Source organism: Ornithodoros turicata, chromosome 6 (genome assembly GCF_037126465.1).
Source record: "Ornithodoros turicata isolate Travis chromosome 6, ASM3712646v1, whole genome shotgun sequence".
Taxonomy (NCBI): Eukaryota; Metazoa; Arthropoda; class Arachnida; order Ixodida; family Argasidae; genus Ornithodoros; species Ornithodoros turicata.
In genome coordinates, this window is record NC_088206.1 from 49,473,263 (window position 1) to 49,500,241 (window position 26,979).

At 47.6% G+C, this 26,979-nt stretch overlaps 1 protein-coding gene across 4 annotated transcripts in view; it reads left to right on the forward strand.

Annotated features, from left to right (window-relative positions):
* The window catches only part of LOC135396642 (uncharacterized), a 502,925-nt gene that overhangs the window by 201,449 nt on the left and 274,497 nt on the right, over positions 1–26,979 (forward strand). For all 4 annotated transcript variants that reach the window (XM_064627722.1, XM_064627723.1, XM_064627724.1 and 1 more), the window contains one exon: positions 13,061–13,244. In XM_064627722.1, the coding sequence (XP_064483792.1) occupies positions 13,061–13,244 (184 nt within the window). The remainder of the gene's footprint in view (positions 1–13,060; positions 13,245–26,979) is intronic.

A 26,979-nucleotide genomic window follows, 5' to 3' on the forward strand; every position in this document is an offset into this window, starting at 1 on the left:
GGATTTTTCCAAGACAACCTAACGTTTTCTTTGCGGAAATGGGTTCCCCGAGGTCTTTTTACTCAGTATAGCACATAATCCCTCTAGTAATGCAATGGCAATTGCCGAAATAAATTCGCCGAAAATCCGTGGAAATGAGCCCTTGGCTCCGCCTCTTTTTTGACGGCTCGTAGTTTGAGCGCAAAGCTTCGAAGAAAGGAGGTTACATTGACACGCCACAAGAGGGGGGGGGGGGGGGGGTTGGCGCCACGAATTATCCAGCCGGGGCGGTGGGACACCCGGTGTACAGGGTGTTTCACAAAACGTGTCATTCGGACTTTATAAAAAAAAAACGGGGCGACTGAAAAATACGGGGTAAACGGCATTTGTGTGGCAACTAAATTTGCCACCTTGCAAAAATATTTTCATTTGATTTTAATTAAAATAAATTGAATTTCTTTAATTGAACTCCAAAATTTCCCAAGTATACCTAACGTTTTTTTTTTTCTTTTACAGAATTAGAGAGCCCGTAGCGAACTTAGTCAGATCCACTAAGAAATCCGCTCGATATTGCAAATGGAACAACAACAACATATATATTGTGATGATGAAGTGGGGAGGTTTTCCACTCTAGGAGTGGAACGCTACCCCATAGCTAGGGGTCTAATATGAGTGGTGACAATGATCAGTGATGACGATGAGAGATGACGGGAATGATCGAAGTGGCGATGACGATGCTGGACGTGATCGTGGTGGTGGGAGTGTCCGAGGGCGCTGCTGGGGTCATAGTGAGTCCTTTAGGCCTGTCGCCTCAAAGAAGTCAACCACGTGACGTAATGCCGCCCTGGAGTCGGCCGCGGTGTCCCAAGGGCCGAGGATGGTCGACAAGTTGAAGGGGCGGCAGCCAAGGGTGGCAAGCTGCGACTGCAGTGTACGCCTCTCGTTGACATAGGTCCGGCAGCGGAGGAGTATGTGCTCAACGTTGGCAAGTACGCCACACTCGTTGCACATAGGGCTAGCCTCACAGCCTAGCTGGTATCGATAGGACGGAGTGAAGGCCACATTCAGACGTAGCCTGTGGATGAGTGACTTCAGAGGACGAGGAAGCTTTGCAGGCAGTCGGTACGACAGCGTTGGGTCTACATTCCCCAAAGAGGACATAGTTGGAATGTCGTGTTGCCACTGTAGGGTAGACCAGGAATCGGACAAATGCCTGAGGAGGGATCTTCTGTCTCCTCTCGAGAGTATAATGGGCATAGAAGGTCGTTGTTGGTGTGCAGCGGCAGCGGCAGCGTCGGCCTCGTGGTTCCCAGTTATTCCGCAATGCCCTGGAACCCACTGAAAGGCAACGTAGTGGGAGCGATCTTGTAGGGACTTCAGGGCGCACAGGATGTCTATCACCACTGAGGCAAGGGAACCGCGGATGCCCATGTTTTTAATGCACAGGAGAGCTGCTTTGGAGTCTGTGTAAATTACCCAGTGCCGCGGTTCACAGTCTTCCGCATATGTCAAAAATAACAAGATAGCATAAAGTTCAGCGGATGTCGATGAGGTACGGTGAGATAGACGACACCCACGTGTAACAGACTGGGATGGAATGGCAAAGGCTGAAGATGAAGTGTCCCTGGTCGACGATCCATCCGTGTATACAGCGGTACTGTTGCGGTATTGAGCCTCGACGAAGCCAAGGGTAAGTTGCCTAAGAATAAAGTCAGGATAGTTCTTTTTGTTGTTCTTGAGACCGGGGATGGAGACAGTGACAGACGGCGATGGCAACGTCCATGGAGGCACTTTGGGTGCCGTCTGGTCGACTATGAATTTGGGGATATGAGGTCTGAATGATGTAACAGCAGCATGAACCGTCGCGTTCCGTCTAGCGTGTAGCTTGCGAATCAGAGTGTGACGGTTATGATGGGCACGTAGACGCAGATAGTGGCGTGCAGTTTCCCGAGTACGGAGAACCTCAATGGGGATGTCCCTGGCCTCAGCCACTACTAGACGGGTTTCAGCGCCTCGTGGGACCCCAAGACATACCCGAAGGCTGCGCGCTAGCATGGCTCGAATCCTTTGAATCAGTGTCTGAGGAAGTCCGTGTAGGACGGGAAGGCTGTACATCACTGAGCCACGGACCAGGGCATTGTGCAGCATGAGGAGATCCTTCTCGTCTCGCCCCCATCTCATACCTGCGAAGTGACGAATCACGTTGACCCAGCGTTGGACTTTCTGTTCAATGACGTCTATGTGGCGCTTCCACGACAAATTCCATGATAGAGTCACGCCTAGGAACTTGTGATGCGTCACCTGCTCCAGTGGGCTTCCACCGATATACAGGCGATATCTATGCATGTCTTTGCGCGTGAAGGCTAGAACTGCGCTTTTCTCTACGGATATCTCCATTCCTGCCTGGAGTAAGTAGAGGCGAATGGCATCTAACGTGCGCTGAAGACGCTGACGGAGTGCTGGACGGGAAGTGCCTGTAGTCCAAACACAGATGTCATCGGCATACAGGGACAAGTTGACTTTCCGCTGAATGCAGGTTCCAATGCCCGCCATAACGGCATTAAAGAGGAGCGGACTAAGGACGCTTCCTTGTGGTACCCCCTGAGAGATGGGGAATTGCTCTGTGTCGCCTTGTCTTGTCCGGACGAAAATACCTCGTTGACTGAGGAAATCGGCAATCCAAAGCAACGTTGTACGTGAGAGCGCAGCGCTGTATAGAGCATGTAAGATTGATGGATGGCTAACGGTGTCGTATGCTCTCTTAACATCAAGAAATACCGCCGCCGAGATCTTCCTGCCTCGTCGTGCCTCTTCCACCGACGTGACCAAGTCGAGGACAGAGTCTATCGAACTGCGGTGCCGTCGAAACCCAGCTTGCTCTTGAGGGAAGAAGGCACGGCTTTCGAGCCACCACTCAATTCTACGCAAGACCATTCTTTCCATAACTTTCCCCAAGCAGCTGGTCAGAGTTACCGGGCGAAATGATGCCAATTGGGATGGGTGTTTTCCTGGTTTTAGCAACGGTACCACTTGGCCGACTTTCCACTGCCTAGGAACCTGTCCATGCCTCCACGAGTGATTGAAGATGTTCAGCAGGGCCTGAAGGGAAGTAGGGTCAAGGTTTCGAATCACTGTGTATGTAATGGCGTCCGGGCCTGGAGAAGACTTCTTGCATGCAGCTGAAATGGCTGACGAAAGTTCTGCCACGGAGAAGTCCATATCCAAGGCAGGGACAGCTGCTGGGTTGGCATGCTCGAGAATAGATGTCACATGGGCTGTATGGGTTAGGTACTCCTCGGTGCTGGTTACATTGGCTCCCTTCGTAATGACACGGCAGAATTCCCTGGCCACCTCTTTCTCAGACGTAGATGTTAGGAGCGCAAGAGCTCCAAGTGGGTTCCGAACTGGAGGGTTCTCCTTTAAACTTCTTGCGACTCTCCATATCCGAGCAGGGCTCTCAAAAGGTGATAAGGAGCAACAGAAGTGCCGCCACCGTTGACGGTCAAGGTTTCGGAGTTCTTTCTGGACAAGCCTACTCGCGCGTCTTGCTTCCTGTATATCAGAAAGATCTCCTGTCTATTGCAAATGGAACTGCCCAAAAAAGGTCCCGAAATTGAGGCTTCAAAGTTTCGGGTATTCAACGGCGCACCAAATCAGTCGCAAAGATGCGCAGAGAGGAGGACATGAACCTGCGCCCATGAAAGATAGAAGGTCGAAAAAAAGAGGTCGAAAAAAAAATGAGGCGGAATATTTTTTTTTTTCAGCTTATCAACGTATGGTGGAATGTCATCCGCCTTGTTATCTGTGCTGCACGCCGGTCCGGCGATAAATTGTTCTAGCAGAATTATTTGACACCTTGCGTGTATTAGGAGCAGCGGTACTGATGGCGAATTCTGTGTTCTCGAACGCCGAGAAAACAGGAATGATTTTAGCACTTGGCGCTGCCCTGAATATGAATTATGACAAAGGAGTCGCAAAATACAGCGAAATGTTTCCCCGCACAAGAGTCCTTAATTCTCACGCCATCAGACGGACATTTTTGCGACTCTCCTCTACTGGAAGTTTCAACCGTACACCTGAAAGCTATCACCGTTATGTCACCTTTCGTGACAGTAGCCAAGCGAATAGAGTACGACAGGCTGTCGCCCAGGAACCTCATGTAAGCGTACGGGCCATCAACAGAATAACAGGGGTTTCAGCAACGACGGCCTGGAGAATTTTGCACCACGGCGGTTATCACCCTTACCACCGACGAACTGATTAGCGGAAAGGCATTTTGGGGAGGTACGATTCATTACCCGAGACAGATTTTGTCACAAAAGAGAGAAAAAGAAAGGGAAAATCAGAAACGAACTGGAAACGAACTCATGCTATCTGCTTTGCCATTGGAAACCTTCAAAACATTCGCACGCCGCTTCCCTTTTCTCCTCTCCTTCTATTTTCCGACCTTCTAGCTTTCATGGGGGCAGGAGCATGTCCTCCTCTATGCGCATCTTTGCGACTGATTTGTGCGCCGTTGAATACCCGAAACTTTGAAGCCTCAATTTCGGGACTTTTTTTTGGGCAGTTCCATTCGCAATATCGAGCGGATTACTTGGTGGATCCGAATTAGTTCGCTACGGGCTCTCTAATTCTGTAAAAAAAAAAACAAAAAAACAAAAAAAAAACACGCTAGGTTGACTTGGGAAATTTTGGAGTTCAATTAAAGAAATTCAATTTCTTTTACTTAAAATCAAATGAAAATATGTCTGCAAGGTGGCAAATTTAGTTGCCACACAAATGCCGTTTACCCCGTATTTTTCCGTCGCCCCGTTTTTTTATAAAGTCCGAATGACACGTTTTGTGAAACACCTTGTATAACACCTGAGCTGTTGCCCCGCAAAGCGTACAATACTTAGCTGCATAAGCCGTGTTGGCGCCCTACGTGGTAAAAGCCTCCGTGTGAGACCGAAAGCAATTCCCATTTTCCGTCGCGTTCCGAGCCAAGTTTCCCCCCTGGCTGCCGAGGACGAGCGAATGGGTCCCGTAAAACAAACGAGATAACGGCGACAAAAAAAGTTCTCCCAACTTTTACGATCCCGTTTGCCTTCGGTTTATTTGGAGCGCGGAAATGCCCTTTTAAAAATCCACATAGAGCGGTACAAGGAGACGAACCGGACTCGTGCCGCGATACCGGACAGATAGGAAAGTTGTAAAACGAACGCAGCATCGCGACAGGAGTCAGACATCTTTGCAACGTGTTGTCCGGGTATTCTGTGGTGGCGATGATGATATGTTTCTCTCGCCGAAGTTTGCTTCATGTTGGTGGGCGACGCTTATGCAGTGGGGAAAACAAAGCTTCGCCGCGCAACATGCCGAACGAAATAATTCTCTGTCTTGATGAAAATCAGAGACATTGCGTTTGTTTTGTGTTCGTATTATTTACTTCAGAGATGAGACAGGCACCACAAGGTGAGTTAAAGGTGAGCTAACGTTTAGCTGACTAGAGGATACGCCCGTATGCAATGTGTCTTCATGCCCTCCATTTTCTACATCAAAGTCATAAATAGTCATAAAAAGCCGTACGTACCGCTTACCGCTCTCTATCCTCAGACCAGACCCGATGACGCTATCATTCCGTGCAGTGATTACTGGTGAGCCATGAGCGTGTTATGTGGTGGAGTTCTGCTTTTCTAGTTTACTTTTAAGACCTAATTTGGAAAAATGTCGTCGCGTTATACAAGCAAAGAAACTGTGAGGAAACTTAACATGATAAGTTGGAAGTGAAAGAAACAGATAGCGCACACGCAAGAAAATTATAGAAAAGTAAATAGACCTGCCCCTGTTTGTAAACAAATGACGTCATAGTGTTCGACAGCGCCACCAATTTGGTAGAGTTGAACTACGCTCCAAGCTAGGTGCGAACAAGGACGTGCCCCAAAGTCAAGATCTTAATGGGATTACGTTGGTCCCTGAAAGTGACGCGACCTTCGATCTTACTTCTCTTTCAATACGAGGCAGTGAACCAGCCAGCTCTCCCTTTCAGATTTGTTTCGGTTTCAGTCTGTCTACCAGCGTCATGATGATGTTTCTCGGATAGAGGTCTATTCAGTTGAACATGCAAACTGCACGCGAGGTCAAAACCGGGCAGTGTCGGGGTACACATCCGCTACGTAGAATACGTCAGCGTCGTTTTGATATAGTAACGTTTCCGTGTATGCAGTGATCCATCACATACATATAGGCATCGCCGGCTCTGCGGCAGAAGTGTTAGCGCCGACGTTGGCAATTTGCAATGCTCTCTCAAACGCCGTGCTCACTTGGCAGAGCTCAATGGTCCCTCATTGTGCACTCTTAAAAACTGAACTTCACCGCATAGCGCCCTCCTAGCCAACCATCATCTCGAATGATCTCGTTATCCGCTCTGATTTGTTAAAAACGGGAGGCGTACGTCTTTTTTGTGACACTTATGCTGTTCATAATTGTCACAAAAAGGCGTACGCCTCCCGTTTTCAACAAATTAGGGGACAAAAAAATATCATTCCAGCTGATGGTTGGCTAGGAGCGTGCTATGCGGTGAAGTTCATTTTTAAGAGTGTGTCTGGCATTTTGCCTTCCTTTTCCTTACGTAGAACAGCCGATCCTTACATAATTTTAAATAGTTTCTTTGCAAATGCTCCAATATTACCAAGTTACCTCGAAATTTTTGTCACACTTTTCTGCATTATGTTACGTTTATTAATTCACTACTTTTGCACTTCAATGTTGTCGGACCACTGTGTAAGACTCGTTATTACGAATAGTTTGAGCGGTCAAACACGAGTATATCCCCTCTAATTGTTGAGTTATGGAGAGGGGGACCCAGTCAACCCAGTGTAATTAATTATGCTGAGCATCCTTCGTTTTTGCTTCATAATTTTTACTAATCGCAGCTACAGCGAAGTGTCTTGTGGAGATGGACGCCATATAATGCATACAGCTTATTGGTGTAAGATAGGGATGCATGACAGTGGCTTTTCAACTATCACAGAGACGTCACCCTTTCCCATTTTTATGACTTCCTCTCGGATATCAGTTTGACTTGGTTGTGCGACCGAGATGGACATCGACAATCCTTCTCTGAGACGTGGAACCTACTCTGTGCAGTACTGCGTCTTTGCAGTGTCTTTAAGTCTGCGTTTCCCGTAACTGTCGTCGAAACCGGCAAGGTATGTTGTTGACATCGATTGTGCGGCTGTGTCCGTAAGTCAATGTGATACAACATTGTTCATGCGGCTTTGTAAAGATGTAGTTTCAAAAAGAAAGTTGCAGAAGTGACCGATAAACAAACAGAGAAGGCGTATGTTGTTGGCCGAAGGGCAGTGTTGCCGTCAACATAGAACTCTGCAATATTGTGGGCAGGTGGGCAGACGAGGAGACACATCAGTGTTCCAAAGATTGACAGCCGACTTTATGTATAAACCGTTACGAACACGCTTATACAAAACATAAAACTGCGGCTACCTATATCGGCCTTTACTCAGTATAGGAACGCATCGCACCAGCGTGTTACCAAGCAGAGTCCTTCGTTCAGTGACCCCTTACATGAAGCTTCGGGACAGCGTTTAACTGTGCAACATTAGCAATTCCGTGCAATACAGTTCCGTGCTCCATTCCACTATGAGCGGATTAAATTAGGTTGTTGAATTACAATTCAATCGCGAGACCGGTCTTTGTGGACAAGTGGACGAGAACCGGCGGAAACAGCTGCTGCCTAGGTTTGGACACGAGAATTATGCGTTTAGCGAAAGGGTGGTGATCAAGTTATGGCAGGACCTCTCGCTCTTGTCTGTAACGACCGCAGTCCAGCGGGATGGGTGTAGCTTGCATCGTACATCGCATGTGGGACGGAGATTTCTTGCTACGGAGCCTAAATCGCTCCTTTAAGTAGCTGGATAGATGCCAAACCTAGCTGGATGCGGGGAAAGATGGCTACGAGTGACCGTGGCAGGCCACGAGGAAGCATCAGCGCGAGAGAACGGTTCTATTCCTCGTTTCCAATAACGCTCACGTTGCCTGTCAGGCACCCATAATGCAATGCCGTGTCCCATGTGGTACATTTCGTATAAGCTTCCGTGATGTCATTAACGACTGGGCCTGTGCGGATGTCCGTACGAGACAAACACAGTACTGAAAGACGGCGGTTGACGAAAAGTCATCGAGTGCCGTTGGCGGGACTCGAACCCAAGCCTCTATGATTGCAGGTCAGCTGTGCTACCAATTGAACCCCTGTATGCAATAAAGGGATAAGTCGAAAAATCTCAAACCGGAAAAGGAGCAGGATCTGATTGTCCGTCCCATTGACACACATGCATTTCCCGTATCTAACGCCGCTGTAGCGGGCCAATAAATTGCAAAACTGTCCTAAATTTTCTTTGGCAGGTACATACTGGCATGTAGATGTCACTGCAGCAAAAATAGTAAAAAGGGTATAAGTCGACTTATCCCCTTATTGCATATAGAGGTTCAATTGCACTACGCCGACATCGCACTCTCGTCAACATATCAATGCATCCTTCTTAAATACACACACCACTCTGGCCCATTCTGTCTTACAATGTCTTCCATGCACGCCCGCATAAGCACACAGACGAACATACCAACGCAGGCGGCATTCTGATAACAATGAAAATTGCAGAGGCTGAATTGATATGCAAAACTGATATGCAAAATTGTCCAAGTATCTAGCAACAATGGACTTTGTTGGCTCTCTTGGTTATGTCTAGTATAGGCATGCAACACACATGTGAAATTGGAGCAGCACGGAAGGGGCACGTTTTCCTGCTTCAGACCATGACACGTGAAGAAATGATTTGAGCGTGTTACCACTGCTGTCGTATAACACGTTTGGAACCTATGTGCGTCTATACGGCGCCCTCTTCTCGAGGTGTACACCAACCGTACACTCTGCCTTCATCAGTGCACGCTTTGCCGGTGTTGCAGTGCCTTAAAAGTACGAGAATCGTATCGCAACTGAGAAGAAGAAGAATGACAAGTTTATATAAGGAAAACCTAGACCCAGCATGCACAAAGAGCTGCGCTGCAAACGAAGTTGGACGGGCACCGTGCTTGAGCTTTGCTAGTTGTTGCTCGATATTTCAACGTCACGTTGTTTGCTGAACAACTGTATGATCATTATGCTGCGTTAAGCATGCGTTTTGGTAAAAAATTCTTTTCTACCGCAGTGTGTATGTTTTAAATGCTTCCCGCCTTGAGCCTCCATCACGGTTCTCGACATAACCAAGATGGCCGACGTAATGGCTGATGTGCACAGGAGATGGCGCCTTACATTTTGCATATCCCCTATTGAGACAAAAAAAAAGCACCCAAGCAACGATATTTGCTTGGGCGTTGGTGATGTTTTGTCTTAGGCGTTCGTCAGGATCGTCCAACTTTCAAACACTGTATACTGCCACATTTAGAGTATGTGTATAGTGTGCGTACAGAGATAAACGTCACAGCTGTTTCTGCGCCTCCTTCAACGATTCCATACCGCGCTACCGTCAGAGTGGGCAGAAGATCTTGTTATTTCAGCTTTAATTACTTATTGCCGATCTATGTGCGCGCCGAGATGGCAGCATTTTGCTCGGAAGAATCGTATTTCCTTCAGCAGAGCTGGGATTCGAACCCAGGTCGATTGCCATTGCCGACATAGAAGGCGATCATCTTATCCACAGCGAGCCACGGGAGCTGATTGCCTCTCGAGATTTTTACCAAGAAAAGCAGAAAGCAGCTTAAAGCAGGAAACTCAAATTTTCACCATGGCATGGCGCACAAATATCGCAAGACGTACGAGTTTTTTTTTTTCTTTCTTTTCTGGACTTCTCGTATTTTCGATCGAATAAACGTAGTCCGCAGGTTTAGCAGAAAGCAGAAATCTTGCAGCAATTCAACGGCGACGGCGGGAAAACACATAATAGGTCTGTATCGTAGTATAATTAAACACGCAGATAGGAGCTCCAGACTTTTGTTAAGGAATACTTCATCTATATATTCTTCACCAGCCCACATTGTTGCGGCGGGACACGCCAAATGTTAGAGAGTGCTGCGAAAACCTCCTGCGGAATACTTCTCACATACGGCCATACCGCTCACATTATTGCAACATCCTTATTCCCCATATTACATCACTTTCGCGTAATGACGTTTTCGCTCGCAACGAATATTCTCTTCTCACACGCCCTTTCCCATTCTGTACAACGTTTCTTCCCCACTGGTTCCCATTCGTCAGCGGCCGAGCTAAAAGCACCGATGCGGGCGGCCATCTTGTCTGTGTCTCGAAAACCTCGTTTATGGTTTTTCGATATCAGAGGGGGCCCATGTATTATTCTCCGGCCTATGCTGGTCGCGTGCTTCCAGACCGTTCGAATCAAATGTGCTTGGCGTGTTCCCGCGCGCGTAGCCACCTTTTCTGAAAGTTGGGCTCTATTAGTTTGTTTACACCATCTAAGTGTTAGGGAAGTTGGAGAATCGCGTTATGCCGCTTTACTTTTTAAACTATTTGTAACTCACTCAGGTATCCGACACTAAAATTGCATGAGCAAGTTGAGGTACGCGCATCTGCGTGCAAACGCAGAGGGAAAATGGGTTGTAAAACGAAGTGGTTAGCAACAGCACCTGTGGAATATATATATATATATATATATATAATGAAGGGAAAAAGCCATTAAAGAAACAAGTAAATGGCACGACGTATTTGAAATTAAAAATTACAGATTAAGATGGCTTCTATGGCTGCACACAGAGAAACAGATACTCATGGAACGATGCGATAGCACCAGAGGACACGTGTTTCCCCGTGTTTGCGGCTCGTCAGCTCTGGGTAGCTGCGCATCGTTCGGAAATATATACAGGGTGTTTCAAAAAACGTGTCATTCGGACTTTATAAAAAAAACGGGGCGACGGAAAAATACGAGGTAAACGGCATTTGTGTGGCAACTGCATGAATTTGCCATCTTTCAAAAATATTTTCATTTGATTTTAATTAAAAGAAATTGAATTTCTTTAATTGAACTCCAAAATTTCCCAAGTCAACCTAACTTTTTTTTTTTTTTTACAGAATTAGAGAGCCCGTAGCGAACTTAGTCAGATCCACCAAGAAATTCGCTCGATATTGCAAATGGAACTGCCCAAAAAAGGTCCCGAAGTTGAGGCTTCGGAGTTTCGGGTATTCAACAGCGCACCAAATCAGTCGCAAAGATGAGCGAAGGGCAGGACATGTTCCTGCCCCCTTGGAGCTACTCTCTTAAAAATGAACTTCACCGCATAGCACGCTCCTAGTCAACCATCATCTTGAACGATATCGTTATCTGCCCTGATTTGTTGAAAATGGGGGCGTACGCCTTTTTTGTGACACTTATGCTGTTCATAATTGTCACAAAAAAGGCGTAAGCACCCCGTTTTCAACAAATCAGGGCAGATAACGATAGCATTCGAGATGATGGTTGGCTAGGAGCATGCTATGCGGTGAAGTTCATTTTTAAGAGTGTAGAACAGTTTATCGGCGTGCAGCACAAGACGCGCCGATAACAAGGCGGGTGACATTCCACCATACGTTGATAAGCGGCAAACAAAAATGATTCCGCCGCTTTTTTCCCGCCCTGCTTTTTTTTTTTTCGACCTTCTATCATTCATGTGGGCAGGAGCAAGTCCTCCTCTCCACGAATCTTTGCGTCTGATTTCGTGCGCCGTTGAATACCCGAAACTTTGAAGCCTCAATTTCTGGACTTTTTTTGGGCAGTTCCCTTTGCAATATCGAGCGGATTTCGTGGTGGACCTGACTAAGTTCGCTACGGGCTCTCTAATTCTGTAAAAAAAAAAAAAAAAAAAAACGTTAGGTTGACTTGGGAAATTTTGGAGTTCAATTAAAGAAAATCAATTTATTTTAATTAAAATCAAATGAAAATATTTTGCAAGATGGCAAATTCAGTTGCCAGACAAGTGCCGTTTACCCCGTATTTTTCCGTCGCCCCGTTTTTTTATAAAGTCCGAATGACACGTTTTTTGAAACACCCTGTATATAGTATACAGGGTGTCCCAGAAGACGTGTCATTGAATTATAATAAGAAAACTACGCCACCTAGAATCATGCGGTCAACGGCATTTGTTCTTACAAGGTTTTTGCCAACTCCTGGTGTGATTGTCATGTATCGTAAATTATGTAAATAGTTATTTGCGAACTGAATTCGGAAATTTTCCAAGTGAAGGTCACTTTTTTACCCCACCAATATGAAGAGGGTGCCGAATTCACTCAAGTTCATGATAATTGACAGTGATATTCACGAGCTATCCCAGCGCAAAAAATAGCCGAACATCATGCTTTTCGTAGCACCGAACCAGAACGTGCGACGACTTTTTGAGCGCAATCTCTCTCAGTCCGACGAAAGTTCCAAACCCAGCCCACATTGTGATAGTAGAAAAAGTGACAGTTCCTGAAATTGGGAGAGGGGAACTGCGATCCCAGCGAAAGTTGGTTGCGATAAGCCATACCTGTGTTATCTCTTTCTGCACTGTAGGTGTGGGCTGGGCTTCCAACCTCCTTTCGTCGGACTAACAAGGATTGCGCTGAAAAATTTGTCGAGCGCTAGCTCCGTAGAGCATGATGTTCGGCTATTTTTTCTGATGGGATAGCCCCTGAATATCCCCGTCAATTATCATTAATTTGAGTGAATTAGACACGCTCTTCACATTGGTGGGGTAAAAAAGTGACCTTTACTTGGCAAATTTCCGACTTCAGTTCGCAAAAATTTACGTAATTAAACTTACGTTACACGACATTCACATGAGGAGGTGGCAAAAACCCAGTAAGAACAAATGCCATTGACCGCATGATTCTAGGTGGTGTAGTTTTTTTATTATAATTCAATGACACGTTTTCTGGGACACCCGGTATATATATATGATTCTCAATGCCGGTTGACCTTGAGTATGTTACGCGGCAAAGCTCTATTTTTAGAGAACATGTTCTGATTTGGATTGGTGTGGTCCGAACTTATGATCAGTGCATACAATTTTTTTGCAAGTGTATCCATACGAGTATCATTCACGTATAGTTTCTTTTCAGAATGTCGGCAGAAGACGGGACGTCGTCGCCAGCGAAGCGTCCAGTGGACCATGATGGAGAGACGGGTGTTCGTCCAGTGGGGCTCGTCCGCGGGGGACCGGTGGCCCAACAAGCTCAAGAGTACCTGGAGCAAAACATTCGTTATCTCATGAGGCCACGCGTCGCTACAACGGCTCTGTCGCAGGTCAGACATTCTCTCTTGCGAACTGTCAAAATTAAACGTACTAACGAAAATCACAGCGAGAGGGAGAGAAAAGTGCATTATTGCGTATATACACACTGTCTTAAAACCGGGGGGGGGGGGGGGGCTATATGTAAAGTTAAAATACGCAGTTTAAACCGGGTTTCCTCTTGTTCTTGCATACCCATGGAGATGGACTTAAATTGATAGCAAGACCTGGACGCTGTCTGGTTCTAACCATAGTTGGATTACATGACGCGTTGTGTTTCCTTGTACAAATTCGTTTATTTTTCTTTGCTCACCAGAGTATTTTCCGATTTCTTCTTATTTTTTTTTCAATGCGAACCCATTTTGAATCATTGGTATATATCACCGCGGCAAGTACGATACCCTCCCTCAGTGCAGTGAGATATGAGCGGGATCGGACCAACGGAGATGGAACATGCACACACGCACACACCCATGACATAACACATGACATGTGGAGAGGCACCCTTAACTCTCGAGAACAGCATTACATCCAGTCGGCCATGAGTGGTGATGGTACGGTGAATCCTCATAGGTCAGATTGCCGTGACACAAGAGTCGCACGTTATCAAAGGAGCTCGAGCAGACCGCTGGGACTCAAAAACTTGTGAAATGATCGCAGACATTGACGGCGCTGAAATAAATCTGAGACGAGTGGCATTAAAATTACGGCAAATACCGCGGCGTGCCCGAGCAGCTTTTGTCCGATTATTCGCACCAAAAATCCTTAATTTATTTGCAGCACTCAATGATCCAACAGTAATGATCACCTGGAAGCCATATAAATTCCTTAGCATAACTGTCAATACGAAGAGAAAGCTATTCCGTGAAGCAGTAACTTTATTCCAGCTGATTCTCGTGAGAATTTTCTCGACAGACATCTTTTTAGTTCAACCATGTGTGGAGGGAAAAACTTGCTCACGTCGTTGTCCCTCAGAATCAAATTCCAGGTTGCTTCGCAATAAAACTTTCCACCATTGCAAACGCTCTTTGAAACTTCCTCTTTCTCCCTCTCTCTTCCGTACAAACCCGGTTTCTCTTCCTGTTGTCGTTGTTTGTTTTGCCTTTTTAGTATCATCACTTTCCCTTTTTCTTCGTTGGCGTCGTATTTATTCCCTAAATTTCAGCTCCTTCTAATTCTATACTGTCTTCCCTCCACGTTCCACCTTCCGTTTTATTTACTTCCAAGAAAAACTACAAAGGAAAATGGAGGCATTCATCTATAGAGTCTCTTCCGCCCAAGTCGAAACGCCATCAAAGCCTCGAAAAAGGAAGAACGCCAAACGGAATTCGTTGGAAAATTTGGGAAACCTGACGGGCCTCTTCTGAAACCTAGAGGCGCTGTTTGTTTCTTCCTTCTCGGGAGAAAATACGGGAGAGCTCCTAACGAGTTGAGGTTCACGGCGGCCGAAAGAAAAGATAAGCGCAGATCTTATCGGACTGATTAAAGGCCAAGGCTTATACGGCATCTCGAACGGCAGGCTCCAAATACCAAAGGAATTTCTTCGATGGGAGCGTTTCTTTTTTTTTTTTTTTTTTCCTCCCTCCAAGAAACTAGATTGGCGTTATGTTGCGACCCATTGATGATGGTTCCTTTACGGAATGGGGGAAGAAGTTCGAGGAAGACCGTGGTCGTTTTGAAAAGTAACACTGGATTGCTGAGATCCAGGTTTCTTGCTGTGATGTATTGGAAGTAAGCATGCCCGTTTCGAGCAACAATGCCGAGAAGGAGTACGACAGCAGTTTATTACGTTGCAATGTACAGACGAAGAGCCACAATCTGATGTAACAAATCATATATGAAGCATTTCACGTTTCCACAACTGACTAACAAATCAAATACCCACTCCTCTATGATTGGCTGGCAGCGGCAGAAAGAATGACCATTGATCTTTTTCTGGTACTAGAACGACATGTGAAGATTCCGCGTGGGAACGAAATATGAAGGTTATATCAGTTTAGTAACGTAGCCAGAAAGAAACATATTTGGGAACGAGTTCCATGGGAACTTTACGTGTGGAGGAGGATTTCGCCCTCCTAAATGCGCTACCAAAGGTACAAGGAGCTTCACCACATAGCACGCTCTACGCCGATCATTGCCACGAATGATTGGGGTATCGCTTCTGATTCGAAGAGAGGAGGGGCGTACGCCTTTTTCTGTCAATTATCAATCACCCATCCAAATTGACGCAAAAAGGCTTACGCCCACTCCCCCTTTTAATCAGAAGCGATAACCCAATCACTCGTTGGTTGGAGCAGAGCGTGCTATATGGTGAAGCTCTGTTTTTAGTGTGGATTTGGGGGGGATTTGGTGGAGAGGATTTGGGGGGGGGATTGAGCCCCCGAAACACCCCTTACTACGCCACTGCCACAGTTCCCCTTGAAGTCAGCCCAAGACGTATTCTAACACCCGTGTCTTCCTCTCGATCTAGCTGTCCGTACACGTCCTAGTCCGTCTGTATAACATGACATTCTCGGGTAAACATAAACAAGCCACCGTCACGACTTCCGGTGCCACGAAGACTTCCGGTCCTTCCGCGACTACAGACGCTCGGAAACATCCCCCATGCAGACTGATCTCTTTCACTTTCCCATTTTTGTTGAAAATGGAAGGCGTACGCCTCTTTGTGGCAATTTGAATTGCCATATAAAGGCGTATACTGCCCTCTCTCTCCTCAAATCAGAAGCGCTAACTGTATCAATCGGCATAGTGGTTGGCGCAGAGCGTGTTGCTGCGAAACCGTTTTGGCAACAAACCAGAAGCGGTGCAGAAAGGCATGTATACACGGCTCGTAACCTTAGTTGCATCGTAGGGTTAATAAGGAGCTTAATTTTGTGTTTCTTATTTGCCCTGTGAACGAATCATGGTGTCCAATAATAGTTGACGTTTCTGGTGTACATCTCTTCATGACCTGATTTCCCCGTTGTGACCGCCAAGAAGCAATGCGCGCTCACTAACGGTCTCTCTGACCCGTGTCCGGTGACAACTGCAGACAACGACTGCGCCATATTCGCCACACGGCCTTCGGCATTCCTGATAGAGGGGGAGTAAAATTTACGAGGGATCTCCGTTTTTATCTTGCCTGGTTGTCTTGTGGGGGACGAGATAGAAGGCGATTGTTTAGTCCCCGGCATCCGAGGAATGTTCTCGCACTAAAGCGACGGACGATTAGGAGAATGCGCCTCCCGAGAAAACGGATGGCCCACGAAAAGGAATTGCTGGGAAGCTGCTTTTCCGAGCTTATGATGACTGCTTTCATTCCGGCCATGAAATGACAGCGGAGCGCTTTTGCCTACAGCCGCGCCGTAAAACAGACCAGTACGGTAAATGCGCCGTTTTTTCATCAAATTTTATATTACGCTATCAGAAACTCTTGAGCGAATCCAGTCAGAAAAATGCATGAATGGGGCTGAGTAACGAAGGCAGAGATGAATAAAGTATTTAAATACTGCTTGGAAGTACAAATTGTGTTAGACCACCACCCCTGTCGGGTTAATGCTCGAGGAACAATTACCCATCTTCTTGAGTGTTGTGTCCGTTCTTCTCTGTCTCATTGGCCTCAAGCATTACCGCGTCACACAAGTGCAGTTCCATGTTGTTCCTTAGTCTCTCTTATTGTTGTATCCTGTGTAGCCAAAAGCTCTGTTTTGTAAAGAGCGGCGAGAAAGCAGGCGAGCTGGTGATAATTGATCGTCATAACGAACCCTGAGACGGGAGAAGGAACACACAATACACATGCATGCATAATACACACTCGTGTATTGTGTGTTCTTTCCCCAGTCTCAGGGTTCGTTATGAAGCTTTGTTTTGTACTGTGTGCGTTTGAAATCGACGGAAGGCGTATCGCAGAAGAAGGAGGTCCTGGAGCGCTTTGATGAATTTCGGTGACACAAAGAGATATGCTATGTCGCGACGACCACTTGGGAGAAATATATCGTACGCCGTAATTTGCATGTACTGAGCAAGTACTTTGCGTCAGATTGAGTGGAGCAGATTTTATGAGTAGTTCCGTTATGGTGAGCAATTCGAGCAGCCTGGTCCGCCCTCTCATTTCCACTGATACCGCAGTGCCCTGGGATCCAGTGGATGATGTTGTGACCATTCGTGGTAAACTTCAGCCAACTGGACGAGGACGAAACGAGAGGCACAAACTCAGGCTGATGTTGTGACCTTTTGGTTCTCCAGAGTTTGCTGCGATAACACTGTAGACGACCAGCACAAGAGGAGTCGTCGAACCTTGCATTACTTTGAGGCCAGATTTTGAGTCAGAGAAAATAACACATGAAGTCGGGGTTTCCTTTGACGCTATGTGTAGGAGAGCTTTCTCGATGGCGTAGAGCTCTGCAGCAGTTGAGGACGTCTTGTGAGACAGACCGATCGCACGGTTCTGTAGTGTCCTTCTTTGATTTCAGGCCTGGAACCTCTGGCGACACTGTAGGTAGCTTCAGCGTCCAGTAGGGAATGGAAGTTGTAGGCAAAGGCTTGAACCGAGGTGCTTCATGGAAGTAGGGCGCCAGAGCTTCGTGAATGCTCAGTCTTGATTGCGTACGAATCCAGCGGGCTAACGGATGCTTGACATGTTGAGACGCCAAACGTGTATAATGCCTGAGGGATTCGGTCACTCGCAAAACAGATATAGGTGGATATCTAGCTTTAGCAATAGCTGTGCGGTTGCAGGCTGTCCGCGGGACGCTTAAGCAGAGCTTAACACTTTTCGCAAGTGCACGTTGTAGGGAAGTCTCTGAAGTTGGACATACGCCATGAAGGACGGGTACATGGTATGCAATCATTTGCCGCACCGGGGAGGAATAAGGACCGAACATGGAGTGGCATGTCGCGCCCCATCGGCACCCCGAAAGATACCTTAAAACGTTGGTATGTGCCTGAGGCCGTTCTTTCAGCTGCTTCACTTCGGCGTACCAGGACAGAGAACGGCCGAGTACAACCCCCAAAAACCGGTAGTGCGAAACTCTGGCTAAGGCTTCCCCGTTCAGGTTCAGAGTGAAACGGGGCAGAAGTTTACGGGTGAAAGGTAGGAAGACAGTCTTTTCTCTAAGGATGTCCATACCTCTTCGCGTTAGGTACTTGGAAAGCTTTTCGATAGCATCCTGCAGTCTTCGTCGAAGTGCTGGCCACTGCTTACCTGAGGACCAAATGCAAATATCGTCGGCGTATATGCTCGATCGTACTCCCCTCAGTAAAATGGCAGGGGGACCAGCCATGGCAACGTTGAAAAGCAGAGGACTAAGAACTCCTCCCTGGGGGACACCGGCTGTTAAACCGTGACAATACACGACAAAAGACGTGACAGTCTGTATCACCGCTACATGTTCCTATGAAAACTGTCCTGTTTTGTATGTACTACCAACGCAGACACCGGCCGCGAATTCCTACTACATACAAGTCATGCAATAAACACCTGTGGCATACAGTATCGTAGGCCCGCCTTATGTCCAAAAATACTGCAGCTGTAAGGCGACCACCTGGTTTTTCTTCTTCAATGAACGAAACCAAGTTGATGATGCTGTCCATGGCAGTTCGCCATTAGTTTCAGCTTACATCTCAGGCTTTGCTCTATTTCCTTTTTCAGTCCTTGTTCTGCGCTGTTCCTTCTTCCTCTTTTTTTAGTCAGCATGTAACAACAAGGGGGGTATATGTTTATTAAGGAACAAAGAAAGGAAAGGTAACAACACTTCCAAATGAATATACCTCTGAAGTATATTTCAGGCTACCCTGAAGGTAAACGTCGTTGGTACTTTCACGGAGGTAGTATACACTATACAGTAAGGCTGGTTTGAATCCACTCAACCTCTTCTCACGGATCCTCCTAGTATACCAAGCGCAATCTATCGCAAATTGCGCAACTCTGAGATTGACCTTCTCCGTGTTATGCCTCGTAGCCATAAAAAACCCTCTCCTTTCTGCCGCTCTTCCGTGTTCATGTATGGCTATAAAGGCCACTTTCATCCGCTCCACTAATTTCCTTAATTTTCCCTCATTGCCGCGTCCTTTCTTTACGTGGTTCTTTACGTCGACTCTTTCGTTTATTTTTTTCTACGCGCGTGTGTGTATACACAACATTTTCTTGCTGCTGTGCCGTACTCTCGTGTGTCCGTGATGTTTCTGGAAGGGCAGGCGAGCGAGGAGAGAGCACATTTTTCTCCGGCCTGCCTCCTCCGGCCCTGGTGTGCGATGAACAACGTTTTTACGACTTTCGTCGGCGCTGTTATACTGCCAGCCTTCCCTTATTTCCTCTCGGCCTGCAAAACCGATAAAGAGTCGGGGAAAAAAAGGAGACCAAGAGAGAAAGAGAAGGTGTTGCCGCTACGAGCATCGATCGAAGCAGGGGGTCAGAAACCCTTTGCTTTCTTTCCTAGTGTTGCTTCTGTCTTTTCCCGCGTAACCCGTATTTTCCCCTTTCTTTTCCACACTTTCTGTCCCCCATTTTGTTTTACTTCGAAAACGGTTTTTGTTTCGCGCGTGCTATAGTATGTGCGGATTCTTTGCACTTCAATTTTTCCGCTCCGCAGCGCCATAAAGTTACAGTCGAGCCTGGTACGGAACCCCCGTTTCTTGTACCTTTATGATATTTTACTGCGCTTCCCCTTTTTATAGTGTAAAAGGGTGAGAATCCCCGATACTGACCGCTGGTGGTTGTCGTCGGTTGAAGGAAGAAGGGTATTCCGCGCTCTCTATCCTTAACGGCCCTGTCGTCCGTTGAATATAAGTGTTTTATATTTTCGATCCTGGAAGACGGTGAAAATATGCGGTCGTGCATTTTGGAGGCAGAGTGTCGGTGTCCTGACGCGTGCAATGTAGTAGTTGCTCTTAAAGTTACATCGCGTTTCCGCGATGTTCTTGTTCGCCTATACCGATCACCTTCAACCACGCTTTGACTAGTGACGCGCCCATAGCGCGGATCTGTCCGGCTCTCATGGCATTGAAATCTTCCGAAAGAACCCTTCGCACGCGCGTTACATTACATGTATCATAGACGTCTCCCAAGACTTGAAGTCTACCTTTCACTTCACTGTGAGGTAACTACAATATGAGATTATAGTAGGCTAGATTATAAAAGCGCACATTCTTACCCTGACTGTTCGTGAATACTAAAACCAAGTGGTTGAATGTCACTCTGTCACTGGGAGTCCCGACAGGAGCATCATACTGCTAATGCTATAACACCTGTAAAGATGACGCAATTTTATTTTTCCGAACTCCGCTGTTCAACTGCCCTGCTGATCAACGGTGCTGCCTGATAACTATGATATCCTTCGATCCCCGTATCATTTTTCTCAAAAAATCTCCCGTTGTCCCTCTGCCTGTTGTCTAGAAACAATAATTTCCCCTGCATCCATCTAACATCGGCGTTTTATATTTTTGTTTCTACCTGTACAACGTGCGGCATACCATAACACTCATTGTTATTGTTATTCAGAACTAAAAAACAACATAGTGGTTAGGATGATGGCTTTCCACGCCGAGACTGGGAGGTGACACGGGTTCGAATCCTGTCACCAGCTGTGCTGTCTGAGGTTTTCCCTGGGTTTTCCGAAGACTTTCCAGACGAATGTCGGCACAGTTCCCCCTGAAGTCGGTCCAGGACGCATACTAACCCCCTGTCCCCCACTACTTCCTGCTATGCTCTCTCCATCTGTCCACATCTGTATGCCGCTCATAGCCACAGTTGCTTCGCGGCGCTAACACGGAATCAAAAACAACAACAACAACTTTATTTTGAGATGATGAATGGGGAGTTTCATTGCCAGGGGGGATACTCTACCACCACCACAACAACTACTACTACATTAATGATGATGGGATGAGGTGTTTCACCCCATTGCTGGTGGTGATGTGGGGAATGAAATAATGAGCCCCTTCACAATAAGGATTGAAGTCCTATGGTGTCCAAAAAGATCAAACGAGCTTGAGGGCAGAGCGTTGGTGGGCTGGATTTGACCAGGGACCAAGGAATTTTGGGGGGGAGGCGAGCGTCCGGCTGATTAAGAGACTCGGAGACTGCGGTTCGGGAAGGTTGGTATTGTGGGCAATGAAGATGCTCTAGATCTTCTAGAGCACCGCAGTGACAGCATTTGGGAGAGTCAACTTGTCTCAAGCGGTAACGCCATTGAGCTATAAAAGCCACATCGCGTCCCATCCGATGAATTAATGCAACAAAAAGGGTGGTACTATAGTATTATTACCTTGATCTTCATCATAGAGAACCTCATGCGATGCATGTAGAGTACTTTCAAGTACCTTCGTCTCTTGGTATGTTTTCAATTGCTTCTCGGAGAGCGTTACACATGAAATTTACTCTAAATTTTTACTCGTAAATGACCATCTCTCTCACGACACGGTATCCCACATTCCTGGCTCGCGCAAATAGTGCTTGTATCCTCATCCTTCCTTTACGCATCTCTTTGTATGGGTGTAGGTATACCTATGAATGATGCATGCGGAGCGATCTGAAAGTATCCACGATGTATTTTATTCCCATGTGACGGATGGTCTGATCGAGACCCTGGAATTGCTTCGCGAATCCGGACGATTTGTTTGAGTTTTGAACTTCCGTGTTTCTCGCCCAGTGTCATATATCTCTCCGCAAGGCCTCAGCCGAGAACAGAGCGCATGCGCGTCCTGCGTACTGCGCTTCCCGAGGCATTGTGGATACTCGATATTTGCTGCTTGTGTCGTCTGTCCTGTTGTGGTGATGTTCCTGAGAGTGGCTTTCATTAGTATTTTCTTTTCCGTTCTGCTACGTTTAATATGCTTGTATACTCGACCCTATATTTATGAACGTTATCTGCGGAAATCGTCCATATATCAAGCTAGTCATAACTCGAGGTCTGGAATAAAAAGGGGACGCGTTTTGTGCCAGAGGGCACCGTTCATAAAGTGAAGGAATTCGTAAATCGAGGGTTTGGTTTGGTTTGGTTTTAAGGAAAAAATAAAATGGAGATTTTGGCTTCACTAATGTGAGGCACGCAACTCCACATCACTTGCACCGGTTACTTTGGTGGAAAACTCCTGGAATGCTGATGTCAATGAAGGTGAGCAGGTTGATGGCGATGATGATGCTATGATGATGATGATTAATGGTGGTGGTGGTGGTGATTCCTAAAGAAAGCACCGGGATGTCACACATACTGTATACGCATACAAGCATCCTACTACGTCGAAAGAATTGCGAGAAGCAATCGTGCTGGTGTCTAGAATACATGAGGGTAAAACCACAGAAACACACACAAGAACAGACACACGCACAGACGAAATCTACTACCCCTAATGAAACAAGCCTGAGCAAAGAGCTGCTTCATCCTGTTTCAGCCCACTCAGGCTTCTTTCATCGTGGGTATCGTCCACCAGCCTGCCTGCGTTTTGTGCTACTTTGGAAGTCTACTACCTTGTTTGTATGTCTGCCAAACAGCTTCGTCTGCCGGAATTAAATTTAAAAAATTCACTGGACGATCGCGATACGGTGATGCGAAATTTGAGCGCAGCTGTTGAGGTGGAGTTATACACCACTGTTTTTATTTTCCACATATAGTACTTTCTTCAGGTAGCACTCCTTTCCCAGTTCGTGATGTCGTTGCGAAGTCGTTGTAAAGTCGTTGTCCACGTTAGTGAGGCACAGCCCGGGTAGGTCTGTAGCGCGACTCTGTGCCACGTATACCATCTTTTGCGGATGATTCTTGACATAGGAGTACACTACTGAATAGCTTCAGAGTACTACAACTGATGTACAACTGCAAGGTCTACGCCAGGGGGCGCCGTGTGGGGACGACATATTGGCTCCGTTAAGTTCGTCTGCTATGTTAATGACGGATCCCGTCTGTAGGCGTTCGTTCTTTCTTCTTTATTCGACCACGCTTTTGCGTCTTCCTTGACGACCGGTCGTCAGTATCTATATCCGTCCCGCGGTACAGGTCCCGTGGAGTGACCTGGAACGCTTACTTGGTTCTCTGGAAGCCCCGGCGCTTGTGCTAGGGGACTTCAATGCACATCACTCGGCCTGGGGAAGCCGAAGGACGGACAGTAGGGGAAGGAGGTTGTTAGAGGCAATGGAGAATAATAACATGTGCCTGCTGAACAACCGCGAGCCCACTTACATGCGATCCCCAATGTCACTTGATGTATTGGACCTCTCGTGGTCCTCAACCGACATAATTCGCCACTTGTCGTGCGCTACGGATGTCGACACTAGAGGTAGCGATCATTTTCCTCTATATATTTCGCACGACAGACTGCCCCTCTCAGCAACTGCTGGACTGATTTCTTTCACAAACTGGAGACGTTTTCGTGCGGGCCTCAGAACATCTGTGCACACCGGTATGTCCCCAGAGGCTCTCTCTCAAGCAATTACCCGTGGTATTCAGGACGCGGTGGTCATGTCTAAAAGGGTAACAGGCCATATCGGCCATTCCCCCGCTATTAATCACCTTAGAGCATTACGTCGCCGAGCAGAAAGAACGGCTCGTCGGACAGGGCAACTTACGGACATTGTGGAATACCGCCGGATGAAAGCTAAAGTAACACGAGAACTTAGAAACGAGGACAGGAAGCGTTGGCGTAAGTTTTGCCACCACCTTTCACCGTTCGATCCGGCCACGAAGATCTGGCGGACAATCCGATCTCTGAAGGAGGCGCCCCCTCAAAAGAATCCTCTCGCGGCCTTGGCTATCGTTCAGCGTGTAGACGAGAACACGCTTGCGACGGACTTCTGTGTGGTACTAACGACTCCGGCGGCTGCCTCGACCACGCCCCTACACCACAGTTTTGTCCACAGTTTGACGGCTGAACTTCACCACGACTGGCCCCGTCCCCCGGAAGTTATGGACCGCGACTTCACACTAATCGAGCTAAAGGCAGCGTTGAAGCTTGTGAACGCCAGCTCGTCCCCTGGGCCCGATAAACTCACCTATGCCGCCCTACGAAACCTTGACGGGCGGTCACTCCAAGCTCTCCTTCATGTCTATTATACGTCTTGGCAACAAGGATCTTTACCACATACATGGAAGGAGGCCTTGGTTGTTCCCATCCTGAAACCAGGCAAGGCCCCAAATGCCCTATCCTCCTTTCGCCCGGTGAGCCTGACAAGCTGTGTGGGGAAACTGATGGAGAGAATGGTTTTGCATCGCCTCGACTGGTGGCTCGAAAAACGACGTGCGTTCCCTCACGAAATGGCTGGATTTCGTCGCCACCGAAGCTCCATGGATCCAGTTCTCGACCTAGTCTCTACAGTTCAACATGCTCGAGCCCATCGACGGATCGTCCGATCGGTCTTCCTTGACATCAAGCGCGCCTATGATACCGTCTCGCACATTTGTGTGCTGCATGCCTTGCGCTCGTTTGGAGTATCCGGTCGGCTCTTCATCTGGCTCCAAGACTTCCTTACGGACCGAACTGTCGCTGTCCGTACGTCCCAAGGCCAAAGCCCTCAGCATCCTGTTCCCCAAGGAGTCCCCCAAGGAAGCATTCTCAGCCCGACACTCTTTAACGTGGTGATGGCCGGCCTACAATCAGTAATTCCTCGCAAAGTGTCGTTCTCCGTGTATGCAGATGACGTCGCCCTTTGGACAGTAGGAAAATCACGCCCGGCTCTCCAGCGCCGCCTGCAGCTCGCTTTAAACAACATCCATACGTACCTGACGCACCTCGGGATGGACCTTTCACCCGAAAAGTGTGTCGAGCTCCCTTTCACGCGTAAAGCTATGGCCAATTTCCCACTTTGGCTTGGTTTAAAGAAGCTAGAACCAGTACGCTTTCACCGCTTCCTTGGCGTGGTAATCGACTCGGACTTGCGCTGGGCTCGGCACATTAAACACCTTGAAACTAAAGTGCAGCGATGGCTCCCCGCAATCCAACATCTTTCTGGCCCAGGATGGGGCTGTGATCAGCGTTCCCTGCTCGCGGTTCACGCGGCATTGGTAAGGGCAACTGTGCTTTACAGCCTTCCTGTTCTGCACAGGATATCAACAACTTCATTAAATACGCTTCGGTCCCTGTTTGCTCGAAGCCTTCGTCGATGCCTCGGAGTTCCAAGAATGGCTGAAACACGACAAGTACTGGCTGAAGCTGGTGAGCTCCCGATTGAAGTTCTCCGTGAACGGGAAACGGCTCGGCAGTACCTCCGTTTGCGTGCTCACATTCCCCGCCACCCACTACTCAGGAAAATTCGATACCGCCCTGGAAGCGACTTCTATCGAGTAGCGCAGAGGACACGCCAGACTCTCACTGGCTTCATAACTAAGGACACTATACCGCCGGAAGCCCCCTGGTCTCTACCGGTACCGCCCACTTTTGTACGCCTCCCAAACCTTCTGCAAAGAAGAGATCAGGTCCCCCCTCAAGTCCTCCGAGCCCATTTTCATGCTCTGGTAGACGAGAAGTTTTCTACGTTTACGGCAGCATATACTGATGGCGCATCCCGAAACAACAAGTCCGCCTCAGCCTTCGTCATTCCATCCGAAGGCGTCGTGCACGGAAGACGCCTTTCACATCCAACCTCCTCCACAGCTGCGGAACTCTATGCCATCCTTTTCTTTCTACAACACATCGCTGATTTTCCACCCCGGGAATGGGCAGTCTTTACAGACTCCAAATCTGCACTTCAAGCAATTGAAACTTCCGGCATACGAGGCCCATCCGCACCCCTAGTCACAGACGTGTTAATGGCTTACCACACTATCTACGCCGCAGGCCACAGGCTAGTTCTCCAGTGGGTTCCAGCCCATTGTGGTGTCGTGGGGAACGAGCAGGCCGACAGCGCCGCAGAAGCAGCACTCTCGTCTCGGAACCGGACCCGTATTGTTCTGCTTAGAGGAGACCGCCGTTCAATTCTGCGACGTCTAGTGACACCCCTGGCTTCCCGCCAACGGACAACAGACATTCTTCCCCCCTCTATGTTGAACAGTGTTGATCCCACGCTCGCTTTCCGCATGCCACGAAACACATCTCGTCAGGATGCTGCATTAATCCACCGCATGGGCCTCGATGTGGCCTTTACAGCTCAGTGGCGTTACCGCTTGAGACAAATTGATTCTCCCACCTGCTGCCACTGTGGTGCTCTTGAGGATCTGGAGCACATTCTTCTTCATTGCCCTCACTACGAACCTTCCCGAACCACACTCTCCGAGTCTCTTCGTCAGCTGGACTCTCGCCCTTTCTCCCTACCGAAATTGCTTGGTCCCTGGCCCAATCCAGCCCAGCAACGCTCTGCGCTCAAAGGTCTTCTGACATTTCTGGACACCATCGGACTTCGATCGTTATTGTAAAGGGGCACGTTATTTTATTCCCCCCATTCCACCAAGCACTGGGGTAGAGTATCGCCTGTTGCGATGAAACTCCCCACTCTCCAAGGCCGAAAATAAAGTTGTTGTTGTTGTTGTTCCTTGACGACAATGGATCAAGGTCCTCTGAACAAAATCGCACGTGCTGTTACGGTAAACGCGCTGCAATTTGCGATGTGAAATAAGTTTGCCGCAGCATACGGTCGTTTTGCATGGGCGGAAAGAAACTGCACTCTTAACAATGAACTTCAGCGCATAGCACGCTCCTAGCCAACCATCATCCCGGATGACATCGGTCTCCTCCCTGATTTGTTGAAAACGGGAGGAGTACTCCTTATTTGTACCGCTTATGCAGTACATAATTGGTACAAAAAAGGCGTACACCTCCCATTTTCAATAAATCAGGTGCGAGAACGAT